Raw genomic sequence first — 20,013 nt, forward strand, 5'->3', positions numbered from 1 at the left:
GTATTTATTGCCCATCCCTAATTGCCCTTGAGAAGGTGGTGGTGAGCTGCCTTCTTGAACCGCTGCAGTCCATGTGAGTTAGGTACACCCACAGTGCTGTTAGGAAGGGAGTTCCAGGATTTTGACCCAGCGACAGTGAAGGAACGGCGATATAGTTCCAAGTCAGGATGGTGTGTGACTTGGACGGGAACTTGCAGGAGGTGATGTTCCCATGCATCTGCTGCTCGTCCTTCGAGGTGGTAGGTGCTGTCTAAGGAGCCTTGGTGCATTGCTGCAGTGCATCTTGTAGTCACACTCCTGACTTGTGTCTTGTAGATAGTGGACAGGCTTTGGGGAGTCAGGAGCTGAGATACTCGCTACAGGATTCCTAGCCTCTGACCTGCCCTTGTAGCCACGGTATTTATATGGCTACTCCAGTTCAGTTTCTGGTCAATGGTAGCCCCTACGATGTTGATAGTGGGGGATTCAGCGATGGTAATGCCATAATAGCCCAAGCCTGGATATTGTCCAGGTCTTGCTGCATTTCTAAATGGACTGCTTCAGTACCTGAGGAATCACTAATGGTGCTGAACATTGTGCAATCATCAGCGAACATCCCCACTTCGGACCTTATGATTGAAGGAAGGTCATTGATGAAGCAGCTGAAGATGGTTGGGCCTAGGACACTACCCTGAGGAACTCCTGCAGTGATGTCCTGGAGCTCAGATGATTGACCTCCAACAACCACAGCCATCTTCCTTTGCGCTAGGTATGACATTATAGCAGGGCACTTAGAAAAATTGAAGGTAATCAGGCAGTGTCAACATGATTTTATTAAAGGGAAATCATGTTTAACCAATTTATTGGAGTCCTTTGAGGGAGTTACATGTGCTGTGGATAAAGAGGAACCAGTGGATGTATTGTAATTAGATTTCCAGATGGCATTTGCTAAGATGCCGCATCAAAGGTTATTGCAAAAAATACAAGCTCATGGTGTAAGGATGGATATTGGCATGGATAGAAGATTGGCTCGCTAACAGAAAACAGAAAGTAGGCATAAATGGGTCATTTTCTGGTTGGCAGGATGTAATGAGTGGTGTGCCACAGGGATCTGTGCTGGAGCCTCAACTTTTTACAATTTATATAAATGACTTAGATGAAGGTATGGTTGCTAAATTTGCTGATGACACAAAGATAGGTAGGAAAGTAAGTTGTGAAGAGGACATAAGGAGGCTACAAAGGGATGTAGATAGGTTAAGTGAGTGGGCAAAAATCTGGCAGATGGAGTATAATGTGGGAAAATGTGAAGTTGTCCATTTTGGCAGGAAGAATAACAAAGAAACATATTATCTAAATGATGAGAGATCGCAGAGCTCTGAGATGCAGAAGGATCTGGGTGTCCTAGTGCATGAATCGCAAAAGGTTAGTATGCAGGTAATTTAGTTTAATTTAGTTTAGAGATACAGCACTGAAACAGGCCCTTCGGCCCACCAAATCTGTGCCGACCATCAGCCACCCATCTATACTAATCCTACACTAATCCTATATTCCTACCACATCCCCACCTGTCCCTATATTTCCCTACCACCTACCTATACTAGGGGCAATTTGTAATGGTCAATTTACCTACCAACCTGCAAGTCTTTTGGCTTGTGGGAGGAAACCGGAGCACCCAGAGAAAACCCACGCAGACACAGGGAGAACTTGCAAACGCCACATAGGCAGTACCCAGAATTGAACCCGGGTCACTGGAGCTGTGAGGCTGCGGTGCTAACCACTGCGCCACTGTGCCGCCCATAATTAGGAAAGCTAATAGAATGTAATTGTTTATTGCGAGGGGAATTGAATACAAAAGTAGGGAGGTTATGCTTCAGCTATACAGGGCATTGGTGAGACCACATCTGGAGTACTGTGTATAGTATTGGTCTCTTTATTTAAGGAAGGATGTAAATGCGTTGGAAGCAGTTCAAAGACGGTTTACTAGACTGATACCTGGAATGAGCAGACTATCTTATGAGGAAAGATTGGACAGGCTAGGCTTATATCTGCTGGAATTTCGAAGAGTAAGAGGCGACTTGATTGAAACATATAAGATCCTGAGGGATCTTGACAGGATGGATGTGGAAAGGATGTTTCCCCTTGTGGGAGAATCTAGAACTAGGGGTCATTGCTTAAAAATAAGGGGTTGCCCATTTAAGACAGAGATGAGGAGAAATGTTTTCTCTCAGAGGGTCATGAGTCTTTGGAATTCTCTTCCTCAAAAGGTGGTGGAAGCAGAGTCTTTGAATATTTTTAAGGCAGAGGTAGATAGATTCTTGATAAGCAAGGGGGTGAAAGGTTATTGGGAGTAGATGGTAATGTGGAGAAATCAGTTCAGCCATGAACTTACTGAATGGCAGAGAAGGCTTGAGGGGCGGAGTGGCCTGCTCCTGCTGCTAATTTGTATGTTCGTACGTACGGACGTATATTCGTATATTCTTAAAAGGGAAAACAGTGCAGGGCTATGAGGAAGGAGCAAGGGAGTGGGACCAATTTGATAGCTCTTTCCAAGAGCTCGCACAGGCATGATGGACCAAATGTCGTCCTCCTGTGCTGTATGATTCTGTGTTCAAGGAAGTGTTACCACTCCATATATGTACAGGTCTTTTTAGATCTAGAAATGCATCCTTACATTAACGCCTATTATCCATGAGCTGCTATAATGATTTTATTCTGCAGCAGTACATGGTAGCACCATTAATTGATGGGCTCCAGAGGATAAAGGAATGGCTCTTCGGAGACCAGGGCTATGCTCAACATTAATATCCAATGACCCTTGAAATGCCTAAAAAGCAGCAGAGCAAAAATACAGTGAGGCCAACATGTCTGTCACAATTACTGAAATTCGTAGTTCTGGATGGCACAGCACTGCAGCAACATGTGACTTAGATTGCTCTTTGTTTTCTGGTGTTCTTTGCTGTGGGTTGGTGGGGTGGGAGCATCAAGACTGGGGGGTGCGAGGTACTGGGACCAGTTGAGGCCAGAGATGAGTGGAGTTGTCAAGGCCGAGCGGGTCCAGAAGAGGCGAGGCTGCTGAGGCGAGGCTGGGTTGAGCGAGGCCACTGAGGACGGGTGATGCCAGGGGTGAACAAAACTGCTGAGGCGAGTGAAGATGTTGAGGCTGAGCAGGGCCAGAGGAAGTGAAGCTGCTGAGACAGGATAAGGCAAAGGGTGAGCGAAGCTGCCGAGGCCGGGCGAGGTCAGGAATGAGAGAAGCTACCTCCATTACATCAAATATGACCACCTGTGTTGCTTGAACTCGCAGGAACTTTAGCCTTGTGAGCTACACCTATGACTTACCCGTGTGGGTACCAACAAGAGATGATCCATATTTAGGGCCGAAGTGTCCTCAAATTGGGCAGCGAGTGAAACGAGAGTCATTGAAAAGGAGAGAATAATGCTTATCAACAAGAGACAACCCGAATTCAGGGCCCAGGCAGCCTTAAGTTAGGTGGAGAGGGAAATGAGATCCGCAGACTTGCTTTGACAACACAAATTGGGATATTTTTATGGAGAACGATGACATAGATAGGACCACAGATATTATGAAGGAGTAAATTATCTATTGTGAACAGCTTCAAACTAAAACGATTAAGATCTATCCAAATGAGAAACTTTGGATTACAAAGGACTTAAAATTAATAATGAAGGAAAGACAATTTGCATTTAGTGTTGGGGACCAAGTCAAACTTGGTGAATTAAAAATCAAAGTAAAAAAGGAATTTCAGAATGTTTAAAATGCATATAGAGACAAGCTGCATAATTGTTTTAGGACAAATAATCCCAGAGATGCATAAAACGACAGGCTTCGCGTCGAAAACGTGAGATGACCTCTTTCAGTGCACAGATAATTCTCGTAATGTTGCGAATGAATTTTTAGCCAGTTTGAAGATGATGAATTTGAGGAACATGTGATTTTGCAGCAGGCTTCACTTCGTGAATTGGAAGGATCTCATGTTATTATCAACAATAGGTAGAGAAGCATTTCAAGTGAGTGAATCCAAGGAAAGCATGTGGCCCAGATCATATCAGCAGAAAAATTCTTAAGGAATGTGCTCATCAGCTGGCAGATACTTTTTCTCTGGTCTTTCAGAAATCATCTGACATGCATACTGTTTCTTGCTGTTGGAATTCAGCCATCATGGTTCTGGTTGCTAAGAAGTCACAGCCTGTTGAGATGAATGAAAAGGGGTGGAGGAGTTGCATTACTGGTCAAAGAGGATATCACAGCTGTGCTGAAGGAGGGCACTATGGAGGACTCGAGCAGTGAGGCAATATGGACAGAACTCAGAAATAGGAAGGGTGCGGTAACAATGTTGGGGCTGTACTACAGGCCTCCCAACAGCGAGCGTGAGATAGAGGTACAAATATGTAAACAGATTATGGAAAGATGTAGGAGCAACAGGGTGGTGGTGATAGGAGATTTTAATTTTCCCAACATTGACTGGGATTCGCTTAGTGTTAGAGGTCCAGATGGAGCAGAATTTGTAAGGAGCATCCAGGAGGGTTTTCTAGAGCAGTATGTAAATAGTCCAACTCGGGAAGGGGCCATACTGGACCTGGTGTTGGGGAATGAGCCCGGCCAGGTTGTTGAAGTTTAAGTAGGGGACTACTTTGGGAATAGTGATCACAATTCCGTAAGCTTTAAAATACTCATGGACAAAGACGAGAGTGGTCCAAAAGGGAGAGTGCTAAATTGGGGGAAGGCCAACTACACCAAAATTCGGCAGGAGCTGGGAAATGTAGATTGGGAGCAGCTGTTTGAAGGTAAATCCACATGTGATATGTGGGAGGCTTTTAAAGAGAGGTTGATTAGCGTGCAGGAGAGACATGTTCCTGTGAAAATGAGGGATAGAAATGGCAAGATTAGGGAACCATGGATGACAGGTGAAATTGTGAGACTAGCTAAGAGGAAAAAGGAAGCATACATAAGGTCTAGGCGGCTGATGAAAGACGAAGCTTTGAAAGAATATCGGGAATGTAGGACCAATCTGAAACGAGGAATTAAGAGGGCTAAAAGGGGTCATGAAATATCTTTAGCAAACAGGGTTAAGGAAAATCCCAAAGCCTTTTATTCATATATAAGGAGAAAGAGGGTAACTAGAGAAAGGATTGGCCCACTAAAGGACAAAGGAGGAATGTTATGCTTGGACTCAGAGAAAATGGGTGAGATTCTAAACGAGTACTTTGCATCGGTATTCACCGAGGAGAGGGACATGACGGATGTTGAGGTTAGGAACAGATGTTTGATTACTCTAGGTCAAGTCGGCATAAGGAGGGAGGAAGTGTTGGGTATTCTAAAGGGCATTAAGGTGGACAAGTCCCCAGGTCCGGATGGGATCTATCCCAGGTTACTGAGGGAAGCGAGAGAGGAAATAGCTGGGGCCTTAACAGATATCTTTGCAGCATTCTTAAACACGGGTGAGGTCCCGGAGGACTGGAGAATTGCTAATGTTGTCCCCTTGTTTAAGAAGGGTAGCAGGGATAATCCAGGTAATTATAGACCGGTGAGCCTGACGTCAGTGGTAGGGAAGCTGCTGGAGAAGATACTGAGGGATAGGATCTATTCCCATTTGGAAGAAAATGGGCTCATCAGTGATAGGCAACATGGTTTTGTGCAGGGAAGGTCATGTCTTACCAACTTAATAGAATTCTTTGAGGAAGTGACAAAGTTGATTGATGAGGGAAGGGCTGTCGATGTCATATACATGGACTTCAGTAAGGCGTTTGATAAGGTTCCCCATGGCAGGCTGATGGAGAAAGTGAAGGCGCTTGGGGTCCAAGGTGTACTAGCTAGATGGATAAAGAACTGGCTGGGCAACAGGAGACAGAGAGTAGCAGTAGAAGGGAGTTTCTCAAAATGGAGACGTGTGACCAGTGGTGTTCCACAGGGATCCGTGCTGGGACCACTGTTGTTTGTGATATACATTAATGATTTGGAGGAAAGTATAGGTGGACTGATTAGCAAATTTGCAGACGACACTAAGATTGGTGGAGTAGCAGATAGTGAAGGGGACTGTCAGAGAATACAGCAGAATATAGATAGATTGGAGAGTTGGGCAGAGAAATGGCAGATGGAGTTCAATCAGGGCAAATGCGAGGTGATGCATTTTGGAAGATCCAATTCAAGAGTGAACTATACAGTAAATGGAAAAGTCCTGGGGAAAATTGATGTCCAGAGAGATTTGGGTGTTCAGGTCCACTGTTCCCTGAAGGTGGCAACGCAGGTAAATAGAGTGGTCAAGAAGGCATACGGCATGCTTTCCTTCATCGGACGGGGCATTGAGTACAAGAGTTGGCAGGTCATGTTACAGTTGTATAGGACTTTGGTTCGGCCACATTTGGAATACTGCGTACAGTTCTGGTCGCCACATTATCAAAAGGATGTGGATGCTTTGGAGAGGGTACAGAGGAGGTTCACCAGGATGTTGCCTGGTATGGAGGGCGCTAGCTATGAAGAGAGGTTGAGCAGATTAGGATTATTTTCATTAGAAAGACGGAGGTTGAGGGGGGACCTGATTGAGGTGTACAAAATCATGAGAGGTATAGACAGGGTGGATAGCAAGAGGCTTTTTCCCAGAGTGGGGGTTTCAATTACTAGAGGACACGAGTTCAAAGTGAAAGGGGAAAAGTTTAGGGGGGATATGCGTGGAAAGTTCTTTACGCAGAGGGTGGTGGGTGCCTGGAACGCATTGCCAGCGGAGGTGGTAGATGCGGGCACGATGGAGTCTTTTAAGATGTATCTAGACAGATACATGAATGGGCAGGAAGAAAAGAGATACAGAACCTTAGAAAATAGGCGACATGTTTAGAGAGAGGATCTGGATCGGCGCAGGCTTGGAGGGCCGAAGGGCCTGTTCCTGTGCTGTAATTATCTTTGTTCTTTGTTCTTTGTTCTATTACCAACCAGTTGCTCTTACATCGATAGTCATGAAGTGTTTTGAGCGCATTGTGCCAAAGCATCTTTTAGATCCTCTTGTTCCACATATCAACCTCATAAGTCAGTGAACGATGCTGTTCTGACCTTGGTCGATTTGATCCAACAGCACACTGATAGATTAGACAACTATGCTCTCGTCACCTGTGTTAATTTCTCTTCAACTTTTCATACCAAGCAATCATGTAGAGTAGCACACTGCCTGGGTGGTTCAATTCAATTTCAATTTATTGTCCATACGAAAATTCATTTCGGCTACATTGCTCATTCATTAATATATTACTTATGAATAATAACAAAATATTACCCTATCACAAACTGTCTAACTTGATTAAAGAATCTATGTTAAAAATTAATTCTGGTACATTAAAATAATCGGTCAGTGAGTACCATCATGAGTGCATATCCTCATCCATTCATCAAACTCCTGTTAAAAGTTCTTACAGAGAAAGGCACAAACAGGTTCAAGAATGGATTTGTCCTATATCTAAGGGATTGTAGCCTTTTTCCCTGCATGCATCCAACAGTTATATTGACAAGGGGTGATTCTCTTTGTCCATAACACACTTTACTTCATCAAAATTCCTTGAGAGCAGATTTTGCCAAGAAAGATCTACTCGCCAAATACCCTTCCTGCCTGGTTCAACAATTACTGTACCCTTAAAGAATCTCCATTCCAAAGAAAAGAGTACCAGGAGAGACATCTGAAAAGGATAGCACTCTCAATTACAGCCAAAAAGAAGAGTTTCATGAGTGTGGGATCTACTCGAAAGGATTTTAACTTTCTGAGGTAATATAATCGTGTGTGTCCCTTGGCCACCACATCTCTACACTGTTCAACCCCAATTCAACTTATCATCTACTTTGGTACCTAGATACTTGTAGCTGATGACTATTTCAATGTCCTCATCATGAATCTTCATGGGAACCATATCATTAACTGGCTTTTTCCTAAAGTCTATAACTAGTTCTTTCATCTTGTTTTCATTCAGTTTAAGATAATTGTTGTCGCACCATTTTATGAACCTCTCCACCGAGTCCCTGTAGTTTACTTCATTATTCCTGTTGAGGCCCTCAAGTACCGTATCATCAGCATACTTCCGAATCGTTATGCCGTCATGTTCTGATTGATAATCATTCATATAGAGGATGAAAAGGAAGGCTGAGAATGCACATCCCTGAGGAGATCCAGCATTCATTAACATGGGCTCTGAGTAAATCCCGGAGACTAGCACCCATCTCCACGATCAACACCATCTGTTACATGCTTCACAAATTTGCATTCTTAAGAGGACTGAGCATGTAGCTGACCAGTAGAGTCCCTTGAGGTATGGCCCAACAGTAGGAAGAGAATGGCAACACAGAGTGAGACAATGTCCATGTTGGGAAATTGGAGATGAACCCTGTCGGGGATAACTATTTCCAATAACGGATACCACCTGCCACCAATCAATTTTGTGACATCTAGGAAACCCCACACATTGCTGCACCCAAGGACAACACATTTCCTCAACAATGGCTGAACCGCCCTCTTTCTGCCCCCTCCCAGTACTTATTACTTGATAGCCAACCCAGTAAATACTGTCCATAAAATAAGGAAGTACAAAGATCAAAATTTATTGGGTGACGTTTAGAGTTGTGGACTGCAAAATTGGACTCTGTAGTGCTGTGGGTTTGGCACTACAGGAGCCCGGAGGGTCTAAAAATGGTGCAGCCTGTGCTGATCTCCATGCTTGGACTCAACGTTCAACTGGTCTGTGACCATGACAAGAGCTTCCTGCATGTGTGCACTCATCATTCTGGTTGCTTCCATTCTCTGCAGTCTGAGCCTGCATGGCACCAAGCTACGCTTGCATGGCAACAAGTAGAAATCTCATGACTTCAGTCTGAGTCTCCACTGCAGCACTCAGATGTTGGGTGGCTTCTGCCTGTGCTGAGACATTGGCTATCAGATGCTGCATCATAGCTAGATCCACAAGTGCTGTCACGGAGTTGGCCACCATTTCCATGCTAGAAAGGATGAGCTCCAAGCTCCACGCAAAGCTCTGTGCCAAGTTGGAGCCAGATTCCTCCATGCGTCTTGATAGTGATAACAGGTTCTGTGGCAAGCCTGCCAATGCATCAAGCATTTCTAGCATTTCTGTATGCATGTCTATCAGCCTTTTCCCTGCCCTAGCAACATCCTCATCCTTGTTCTCTGCAACAGAACTCGTCTGTGACCTCGCCCTACGGAGAGTTGACATGCATTCTATCCTTTCCCTCTGGCCTGGCTACACACCACTTGCACCTGGTGACGCATCACATGCTGATTCCACCTCTATGCTACCCTTTAAAGTACGCACAGGGCCAGCATCTGAGCTAGTGGCTACATGTGTCAGATCAAGAGACGGTGCTTCTTCGTCAGACATCTGCTCTTGCTCATGCTCTTCATGGCGAGGCTGCACTGTCTGGCCAGGTGGCAGTTCTTGGAAAGCAAGAGGTCGATAGTCACACCATCTGCAGCTTGTACTTCATATCAGATTGTGGGATGAGGGTGAAGTGGGTTTTGAGAAGGTGCATAAGGCAGGAACATACCGTCATCCTGGATGGTTTCAGAGACTCCGGGTGCAGTGGCCTCAGTGACTGCAATGCCAATAATTCGGAGCACCACCTCCTTCAAGGGGTTCAGGAGATGCAGCCATGCCTGTCCCTGCCAGTTGTCCTCTGCTCCTTCCTATTATGATTAGATTAGATTAGATTAGATTAGAGATACAGCACTGAAACAGGCCCTTCAGCCCACCGAGTCTGTGCCGAACATCAACCACCCATTTATACTAATCCTACACTAATCCCATATTCCTACCAAACATCCCCACCTGTCCCTATATTTCCCTACCACCTACCTATACTAGTGACAATTTATAATGGCCAATTTACCTATCAACTTGCAAGTCTTTTGGCTTGTGGGAGGAAACCGGAGCACCCGGAGAAAACCCACGCAGACACAGGGAGAACTTGCAAACTCCACACAGGCAGTACCCGGAATCGAACCCGGGTTCCTGGAGCTGTGAGGCTGCGGTGCTAACCACTGCGCCACTGTGCCGCCCATTATGGACCACCTTATCCTGCAAGAGAAAGGAAAGAGCGTCAGTGATTGTATTGCAATGTGTTTGGTTTATGTACCTGTCATAGCTGAATATCTGGAAGTATGTGGAAGCTGCAAGATGAGGGTGTGAGGCTTATGACCGTGAGTAAGTGTGTTAGGGTGAGGTGGAGCATCTGAGTGTTTGGCATGAATCCTGATTAGTAGAGATTGCTGATGGGTGAGTGATGGAAGAGTTGTGAACTGACAAGTGTTGCAGTTTGTTGGATTATGGCATTTGAAGATGTATTCACTGACATTGAGCACTCATGTGAAGTCATTGAACGTTTTGTGGCACAGCAGCCAGGTCCTCAGACCCAGACTCCTTGCATTGACCTCCATGGCTATGTGTTCCCATTCCAACACCTGTTGCAGTCAGAATGCACCTTTCTTTAAGATGTGCAGACTAACTTCAACCCATGCTAGCCTCAAACACACCTGGGCCGCCTCCTGACTGTGCAGCCATTCAGCGTGTGTTTAGTGGAGGGCTACCATGCCACAATCATGGAGATGAGCAGGCAGCACGAAGTTTGATGCTGCCTGCATCATCTTGATTGGATGCGGGATAATCGCACATTGCAATTACCCACATATATGAATGTTAGGCATGAATCCTGATTGAATTTTTAGCCCATAATGTCTTTTAAGCCCTACATCCATAATTCCCTTTGGTGACCTTATTCGTGTGTTTTTGCTATTTCTAAGACTATAATCACAATGCTTGCTCAATAGGAGTAACTGTCGTGGAAATTATAGACAGGTACAATAATGTTGGTCATGCAATGCTTCCAAAGGCCCTAATATCTGCGAGAAGGCAGGCCCTGGTCTTCCTTCAGAATGAGCATTAAAAAGTTAAAATTAACCTGGTCAACCCAATAAGGGCTACTGACTCACTCATCGGAGCAACAGCATGCTACATCGATTTTCCACCCAGCAGACAGGCAGGGTGCCTGTATTGTTTCTGTGCAGACACAGGTTTGTGTCGTAGCCCTCCACTAAACACACGCTGAATGGCTGCACACTAAGGAGATGGCCCAGGTGTGTTCGAGGCTAGCATGGGTTGAAGCTAGCCTGCACCTCTTAAAGGAAGGTGCATTCTGACTGCAACAGATGTTGGAATGGGAACGCATAACCTAATTTGTTAAATGACCCAGTCTTGCCATTTGGGATAGTATGAGCATGTTTAGCAATCAAAAGCCAATGGTCCTGCTCTACTGTGTCTCTGGCAGTCAAGCAGTTCATCAGACGTAGGCTTCCCTTGGTGTCGAAAATGATGTCCCTTTGAGCATCAGAGTTCTTCAAATCAACCCCATAATTTCTGTAAATATCAAAGGTTTGTATTCAGTATTAAGATCCTATCTGATCAGAGAAATTTCATTATTCATGTCAATGGCTGTTATCTAGGAAGTAGCCCTGATGCCTTATTATGCAGCAGTTCAGATGTACTTGCATTTTTAAACAGACAAAAAACAATGGGTAGATTTTTTTGAAGACCAAGGTTAATTTCTGTATCCAGGACTGCTGACCTTATTGTTGAAAGCCCCAAACAGCAGAGGAGTGCCTTGAACTAGAAAACTAAGAATTTGTGTGTTGTTTCACTGCTGCGATCATCACATGCAACATGGGTAATAACTTTGGCATATTGAAAGAGTTTATGTGTAAAGACAATAGTTGTGTACTGGTTAAAATTGAATTGCCAAAGATGTGATATTTCCTGACCTAGTTTTGTGTCATGATTATGAGCAAAAGTGAGGAGCAGGCTTGCCCTTGCCTTCCTCTTTATACCAGCAAGCATCTTCCTCACTTGCAGCCAAGTACAAAGAACCTGGGTCACTACATGACTGGATTGCTGACCTTTCTCTTGTGCTTTTACTGAAGGGTAACGTTCAGAACTGGTGCATCTTCTAGAGCAGGTACTCCAACTCTGCAGCACAGCATCGAGGGGAGCAGTGTTGCCCACATATGTCCGCAATTAGTTAACTTTTCTGCCACCACAGTTCTCCTTTAACGGCTAGCTCCAAGCTGTGCCAGATTTCTATTCCCCAACCACGTGTGATATAGATCAATCTGTCTGGACAAGCTTTTCATGTGTCTAACTAGAAGCAGTAAAGAGAGGATAACCATCACAAAAATTGACCTGGCTCAGCCTCTAACCTTCCAACACAAGATAGACTGCACCAGAGGTCAGTTCAACTGTACTAGACTAGCAAAACTGGGGCATTAATATAAAACTAACAAAATAGTACTGGGATTTTTTTTTGCATTCAATGTACAATATAAATGCAAACTGTTTCTGTTATCCATGTTGAAATTCAGATGGCAAATATCCTGCTTAGACAAGTTAGGGCTTAAAATCTGAAGACACTTTTAACCTCTGAGCACTATTGAATGAAATAATTTGGGATGGATTGTAAAATGGAAAAAATAATAAAATGCCTATGTATTCCTGTCTTCAGACTAAGAGGTCTTATATCAACTTTATCAAATGTTACTTTCCATTCCAAGCTGTCCTACTTCAGAATTCAGGCCTTTTTTATTTTGCCTCCCTACAGTTCGGTGTGTGAGATCATTCCAATGCTTTGACTTAAACAAATACAGGTGTATTTACAAAGTATGTTTGCATTGTTCTAATAGTTTATTGTTGGTCTTGTTATCTTGCAGCGAGATAATTTGCAAAGTAGCCCTTTCTGGATAACTAGGACATGCTATTCTTAAAGATGTTTTGAAGCAGTGCTTTCTAATTGTTCTAAACTTTACTCATGAATGATTCATAATGGGGAATTTGTGCACATGAGAGATAAGGTCACTTGAAGAGGCATACTATTTTGCCAAGTTAAAGCCCCTTATCATTTTTGGCTCAATTATTTCAGGAAACTATTCCACTGGATGTAAGTTCCGCAGATGTCTGAGCAATGAGGATGATACCATTTATAGCATTTATCAACTCCATATTTGGAGTACCTTTAAACTAAATTGGCAGGTGGATGGGCAGCAGAGTATAGAAGTAGAAAAGAGGAATAAGGTACCTAAAGGAATGAGAGTGTTAGATAGCTCTAGAGAAGGAAGTAGTACCATATTAGATGGGCACAGACTAAGAAGGACTCTGGAATACAAAGACAGGTTTACAATGCATGTATGTAAATACACAAAGCATGGTGAATAAGATTGGTGAGGTACAAGCACAAATAGCAGTGATGTAGTGGCATGGAAACATGGCTTAAAATGGTGAGGATTGGGCACTTAATATTCAAGTATACAAAGTGTTCAGAACAAATAGGGAATGAAAAGTGGGAGGTGGGGGGCAGTACTGATAAGAAAGACATTCTAATGTTGGAAAGGGAGGATGTCCTAGAGGGGGCAAGGACAGACTTCATTTAGTTAGAGTTGAGAAGCAAAAAGGAGATGATCACACAACTGAATGTATTCTGTAGGCCTCCAAATATTGAGAGAGAGATAGTGGAATAAATTTGCAGGGAAATCACATAGACGTGCAAGAAAGATAGAGTGTTGATATTGGGAGACTTTAGTTACCCAAATACCGATTGGAATCATGTTAGAGTAAAGGATAAAGAGGAGGAAAATTTCTGAAATGTATTCAAGAGAACTTCTTTGACCAGTATCTTCTCAGTCCAACTAGGAAAGAAGCATTGCTGCATCTGGTGCTGGGGAATGAGGTGGGCCAAGTGGACCAAGTGTCTGTGGGGGACAATTGGGTAAGAGTGATCATTGTATCATAAGGTTTAGATTAGCAATGGAGAAGAGTAAGGAACAATCTAAAGCAGAACTTCTAAATTGGAAGAGGGCAAGCTTCAATATGGTGAGAGGGCATCCAGCTAGGGTAAAATGGAACCAAAGATTGACAGGAAAAACTGTAACAGAACAATGAGTGATCTTTAAGGAGGAGATGGCATGGCTGAACGCATGGTGTGCACCATCAAATCGCTTATTTTAAAGTGTAGGCAGACAGGACAACATCTCAACCATTGCCCCTTGTGGGAGAATCAAGAACTAGGGGTCACCCATTTAAAACAGAGATGAGGAGAAATTTTTTCTCTCAGAGGGTCATGTGTCTTTGGAACTCTCTTTCTCAAAAGGCAGTCTTTAAATATTTTTAAGGCAGAGGTAGATAGATTCTTGATAAGAAAGGAGGTGAAAAGTTATAGGAGTAGGTGGGAATTTGGAGTCGAGGTTACAATCAGATCAGCCATGATTTAATTGAATAGCGGAGCAGGCTCAAGGGGCCGAGTAGCCTACTCCTGCTCCTAAATCATATGTTCATATGTTTCAGGTACAGGGCAAAATGTAAGGGAACCAAAGCCAGGCCTCCTTGGATTACGAGGGCAATAGAGAATATGATGAAACAAAAAAAAGGGAGTATGATGCACATCAGATGAATTCTTCAAGCGAAAATCAGGCCAAATACAAAAGGTTGAGAGGGTAAGTGAAGAGGAAAATAAGACTGGCAAAGAGAGTATATGAGAATAGAACGGCAGTTAATGTAAAAGGGAACCCAAGCATTTTCAATTGTCATGTAAATATTAAGCAGATAGTAACAGTTGGGGTTGGGCTGAATAGGGACAAAGAGGTATATACCTTTAGAGGTGCAGAGCAAGGCTAGAATACTTAATATGTACTTTATACCAGTGTTTACATAAGAAAAGGATGCTGACAAAATATCGTTAGAAGCGGAGATGGTAGAGTTAATGGATGTGGTGAAAATTGATAGGTAGGATGTACTGGAAAGATTGGCTATGCTTAGAGTGGATAAGTCACCTGGTCCGGATGGCTTGCATCCCAGGTTGCTAAGGGAAGTGGGAGTGGACATAGCGGAAGGACTTGCCATAATCTTCCAATCTTCCAAAGATATGGGGGAGCTGCCAGAAGATTGGAGAGTGGCAAATGTGACACCCTTATTCAAGAAAGGGTGGAATGACATTCCCAATAACTACAGGCTAGTTAGTTTAACATCAGTGGTGGGTAAGGTTTTAGAAACAATAATCGGGAAAAAAAATCAGCAGGCTCTTGGAGAGGTTTGAGTTTAGGAGAAAGAATCAGCATGGATTTGTAAAAGACAAATCATGGTTGACTAATCTAATTGAGTCTTTTGATGAAGAGGGAAGGTTGATGACGGGAAAGCAATGTGTCCATATGGATTTTTAAAAAGCTTATAACTAAGTACCACATAAAAAGGCTGGTTAACAAAAGTAAGGCTCATGCAATAGGAGGGTCAGTGCTAGCTTGGATAAAAAAAATGGCTTAAGGACAGAAAATAGTCTTTTTGTAAATGGTTGTTTTTTGAACAGGATGGTTATTTTTTATTCATTTGTGGGATGTGGGCATCGCTGGCTAGGCCAGAATTTATTGCACATCCCTAATTGCCCTTGAGAATGTGGTGGTGAGCTGCCTTCTGGAACCGCTGCAGTCCTTGGTATATAGGTACACCCACAGTGCTGTTTGGAAGGGAGTTCCAGGATTTTGACCCAGCGACAGTGAAGAAACAGCAATATAGTTCCAAGTCAGGATGGTGTGCTGCTTGGAGGGGAACTTGCAGATGGTGGTGTTCCCATGAGTCTGCTGCCCTTGTTCTTCTAGCTGGTAGAGGTCATGGCTTTAGCAGATGCTGTCAAAGGAGCCTTGACGAATTGCTGCACTGCATCTTGTAGATGGTACACACTGCTGCCACTGTGCGTTGGTGGTAGAGGGAGTGAATGTTGAAGGTGGATGGGGTGCCAGTCAAGTGGGCTGCTTAGTCTGGATGGTGTCGAACTTCTTGAGTGTTGTTGGAGCTGTACCCATCCAGGCAAGTGGAGAGTATTCCATCACACTCCTGACTTGTGCCTTGTAGATGGTGGACAGGCATTGGGGAGACAGGAAGTGAGTTACTTGCCGCAGAATTCTTAACCTGCTCTTGTAGCCACTGCATTTATGTGGTTGGTCCAGTTCAGTTTCTGCTCAATGGTAACCCCCAGGATGTTGATAGTGGGGAATTCAGCGATGGTAATGCCATTGAGCATCAAGGGGAGATGGTTAGATTCTCTCTTGTTTGAGATGGTCATTGCATGACACTTGTGTGACCCCAATGTTACTTGCCTGAATGTGTCCAGGTCTTGCTGCATCTGGCAACAGGCTGCTTCACTATCTGCGGAGTTGCGAATGGTGCTAAATATTGTGCAATAATCAGCGAACATCCCCACTTCTGACCTTATGATAGAGGAAGGTTATTGATGAAGCAGCTGAAGATGGTTGGGCCTAGGACACTAGTCTGAGGAATTCCTTCAATGATGTCCTGGGACTGAGATGATTGACCTCCAAAAACCACAACCATCTTCCTTTGTGCTAGGCATGATTCCAACCAGCAGAGATTCCCATTAATTGCAGTTTTGCTGGGGCTCCTTGATTCCATATTCAGTCAAATGCTGTGTCATGCTAGGCCCCTACCTGCCAAGAATGAGGCATATTAATTTTGTCATGAACATTGATTTTAAACTGTTACTGGAGTGAAGAAAGGACTTGTTAAACAGATCAGCCGTGGCTGGAAAAGACATTTGCATATTAGCAGACGGTGATTGGAAGGACAAAGGACCATTCCCTGACACATTCAACCCACAATGGACCTTGATCACCAGGTATTGTGTGTAAGAGGAGCATTCCAGAAACTGCTGTAATCTAAGATGTGGTCATAGAGTCATAGAGAGATACAGCACTGAAACAGGCCCTTCGGCCCACCAAGTCTGTGCCGACCATCAACCACCCATTTTATACTAATTCTACATTAATCCCATGTCCCCTACCGCATATCCCCAGCTTCCCTCAATTTTCTTACCACCTACCTACACTAGGGGAAATTTACAATGGCCAATTTACCTATCAACCTGCAAGTCTTTGGCTATGGGAGAAAACCGGAGCACCCGGCGGAAATCCACGCGGTCACAGGGAGAACTTGCAAACACCGCACAGGCAGTACCCAGAACTGAACCCGGGTCACATGACTAACCTGCTTGACAACCTGTGTTTTTCTGAATTGTACAAACAGTTTGAACTCAGAGAGAAAGTCTGTTTGCTCCTGAACTGAGAAGATCTCTCCCATCTCTTTCTCACAAGCCTCTGAATCCACTGAAGACACACGAACCCCAAGAGAGAAAAGCCTCCTACCGTGAAGAAGTGTTAAGAAGAATACTGGGCCCCAACAAAAAGCAAGATCTCCCTACAATCAAGGACGCTACTGTGAGCTCAAAAAACCGTAACAAAAGCTCTTCAAATATTGCCTCAAACTTTTCTACTTTATTTCTTCTGCTCTGTTCTGTCTCTATTTGCATGTGTGTATCACATATGCAAGCTAGTGTGGGTGTGTCATGTTTAAGTTCAATAAATTTCAACTTTTCTTCTTAAAACATAAGAAAGCCTGTTTGTGCTAGTTTCTTTGCCTTATAATTGGAAAGCGGCGAACAAGGATTCACCAAGGGGGAGCTAAAAACACGGTGTGTTTAAAATCAAACCCTGTTACAATAAGACCAGGTGAAAGCGGAAAGGGAACCCTAGATCTCTTTCTCAGCTGGTTGTAACAGCTGCTTGATGTCAAGGGCAGGCACTCACACCTCACCTCTGGAGTTCAGTTCTTTTGTCCATGTTTGGACCAAGGCAGTAATGAGGTCAGGAGCTGAGTGGCCCTGGTGAAACCCAAACTGAGTGTCACTGAGGAAGTTATTGCTGAGCAAGTGCCACTTGATAGCACTGTCAACGACCCCTTCCATCACTTTGCTGTTGATCAAGAGTAGACTGATGGGGCAGTGATTGGCCACGTTGGATTTGTCTTGCTTTTTGTGTACAGGGCGTAGCTGGGCAATTTTCCACATTGCCGGGTAGATGCCAGTGTTGTAGCTGTACTGGAACAACTTGGCTAGGGGAGCAGCTAGTTCTGGAGCACAAGTCTCCAGTACTATTGCCGGAATGCTGTCGGGGCCCATAGCCTTTGCAGTATTCAGTGCTTTCAGTCGTTTCCTGATATCATGTGGTGTAAATCGGATTGGTTGAAGACTGGCATCTGTGATGATGGTGACCTCAGGAAGAGGCCGAGATGGATCATCCACTCGGCAATTCTGGCTGAAGATGGATGCAAATTCTTCAGCCTTGTCTTTTGCACTGATGTGCTGGGCTCCCCATTATTGAGGATGGGGATATTTGTGGAGCCTCCTCCTCCTGTTAGTTGTTTAATTGTCCACCACCATTCACAACTGGATGTGGCAGGACTGCAGAGCTTAGATCTGATCCGTTGGTTGTGGAATAGCTTAGCCCTGTCTATCGCATACTGGTTCTGCTGTTTGGCATTCAAGTAGTCCTGTATTGTAGCATCACCAGGCTGGAACCTTGTTTTGAGGTATGCCTCATGCTGCTGCTGGCATGTCCTCCTGCACTCTTCACTGAACCAGGGTTGGCCCCCAGCATGCTGGTAATGGTAGAGTGGGGAATATGCCGGGCCATGAGGTTGCAGATTGTGATTGAATACAATTCTGCTGCTGCTGATGACCCACAATGCCTCATGCAAGCCCAGTTTTGAGTTGCGAGATCTATTTGAAACCTCTCCCATTTAGCATGGGAGGTAGTGCCATGCAACATAATGGTGGGTTTCCTCAATGTGAGGACAGGACTTCATCTCCACAAGGAATGCAAAAATTCCACTTCTCTATGTTCTTTTATTACCTAACTGAAAATTTTAAAATGGCTTCAAATTATCAGAAGTAATTAGCAATTTATTAAACGATGGCAGGCAACTACACTGGCACACATCCACCATTAGCTACTAGATAGCAATCGAAAGTAAGAACACTGACCAATTTTTATTTTCCCTTTCCCTGGCACAGGGATGTTAAGACAAATTATAGCGTCCAACTTATATACTAATATTCAGTATTGTTTCCGTGAGGAAGAAAATACTGCATTAGAAATTAATCAGGCAAATTATGCATTGCTTGCATCTTAGCATTTATCATTATTAGACATTTCTGTTTGTCTAGGTGTGATCCATTTGCGTCAGATATGCTTCCTGTTGATGTTCCTTTGCAATTGGAAAGTCTATCAAAAGAGGACAAGGAAAACAAAACCATGGAAAGGTATGTTAAAAATACCTACCATTGTATTACTTCCTGGGAAAGATTTTTTGTATATTGTGCTTGAGCAAAAGTTGACTGTTATAGCTGCATATATGTCAAGACGAAAATGGGAAAATTTATATTTAGTTACATTCATAATTCGCAGACACATGGATAAATGGCACAAGCAGAATAAAAGAAAATTGCAAACACTAGTTTAGGGACTGGTGGGGATGTGGTAGGAATATGGAATTAGTGTAGGATTAGTATAAATGGGTGGTTGATGGTCGGCACAGACTCGGTGGGCCGAAGGGCCTGTTTCAGTGCTGTATCTCTAAATAAAAAAATAAAAATAAAAATAAATAAGAGGGTACTTCTGTGACCATCTTGATGTGGTGAGGGAGAAGCTAACAAGGTTGGTGGAAAAAACACTCTGAAGGGAAACAGAGAAAAGTGAAAAAATCTCCAGGAATGAAGAAAAGAGAGCACAATAAGACAATGAAACTGAAGACTTTAATGCAAAGTCATGAAGCAAAGAAAAAAGCTTCATAAAAATGTCAGAAAGCGTATGAGGCAAGGATACTTAGGATAAAGAATTAGTGAGAAAGGAAGGCAACTATGAGAGCTACTAACCAGCACATACCCTCACTGAACAAGGTCCTGCTGTGACTATTTGAATTAATGGAAAGAAAATTAAACAGGCTCCTAACAAATATATGGGCAGCCATTTTTGTCCGCCTACTATCCTGTTCATGCTGAAAAAAACATTTGAAGCCCTAACAAAATATTTAAATCTGGGGTTTTTGCTGTAGGATCCCTACAGGTACCAATGGGGGAGAACACGATGACGT

The 20,013-nt window shown here is 43.7% G+C and overlaps 1 protein-coding gene across 6 annotated transcripts in view; it reads left to right on the forward strand.

The window, feature by feature from the left end:
- Positions 1 to 20,013, forward strand: part of cfap221 (cilia and flagella associated protein 221) — a 295,786-nt gene that overhangs the window by 239,730 nt on the left and 36,043 nt on the right. For all 6 annotated transcript variants that reach the window (XR_010975322.1, XR_010975323.1, XM_068035142.1 and 3 more), the window contains exon 22: positions 19,088 to 19,183. Coding sequence is in view for 4 of the 6 variants with exons in the window: in XM_068035142.1 (XP_067891243.1) it covers positions 19,088 to 19,183 (96 nt within the window). In the remaining 2 variants the exon portion in view is untranslated. The remainder of the gene's footprint in view (positions 1 to 19,087; positions 19,184 to 20,013) is intronic.

This window comes from Heterodontus francisci, chromosome 7, assembly GCF_036365525.1.
Source record: "Heterodontus francisci isolate sHetFra1 chromosome 7, sHetFra1.hap1, whole genome shotgun sequence".
Classification (NCBI taxonomy): Eukaryota; Metazoa; Chordata; class Chondrichthyes; order Heterodontiformes; family Heterodontidae; genus Heterodontus; species Heterodontus francisci.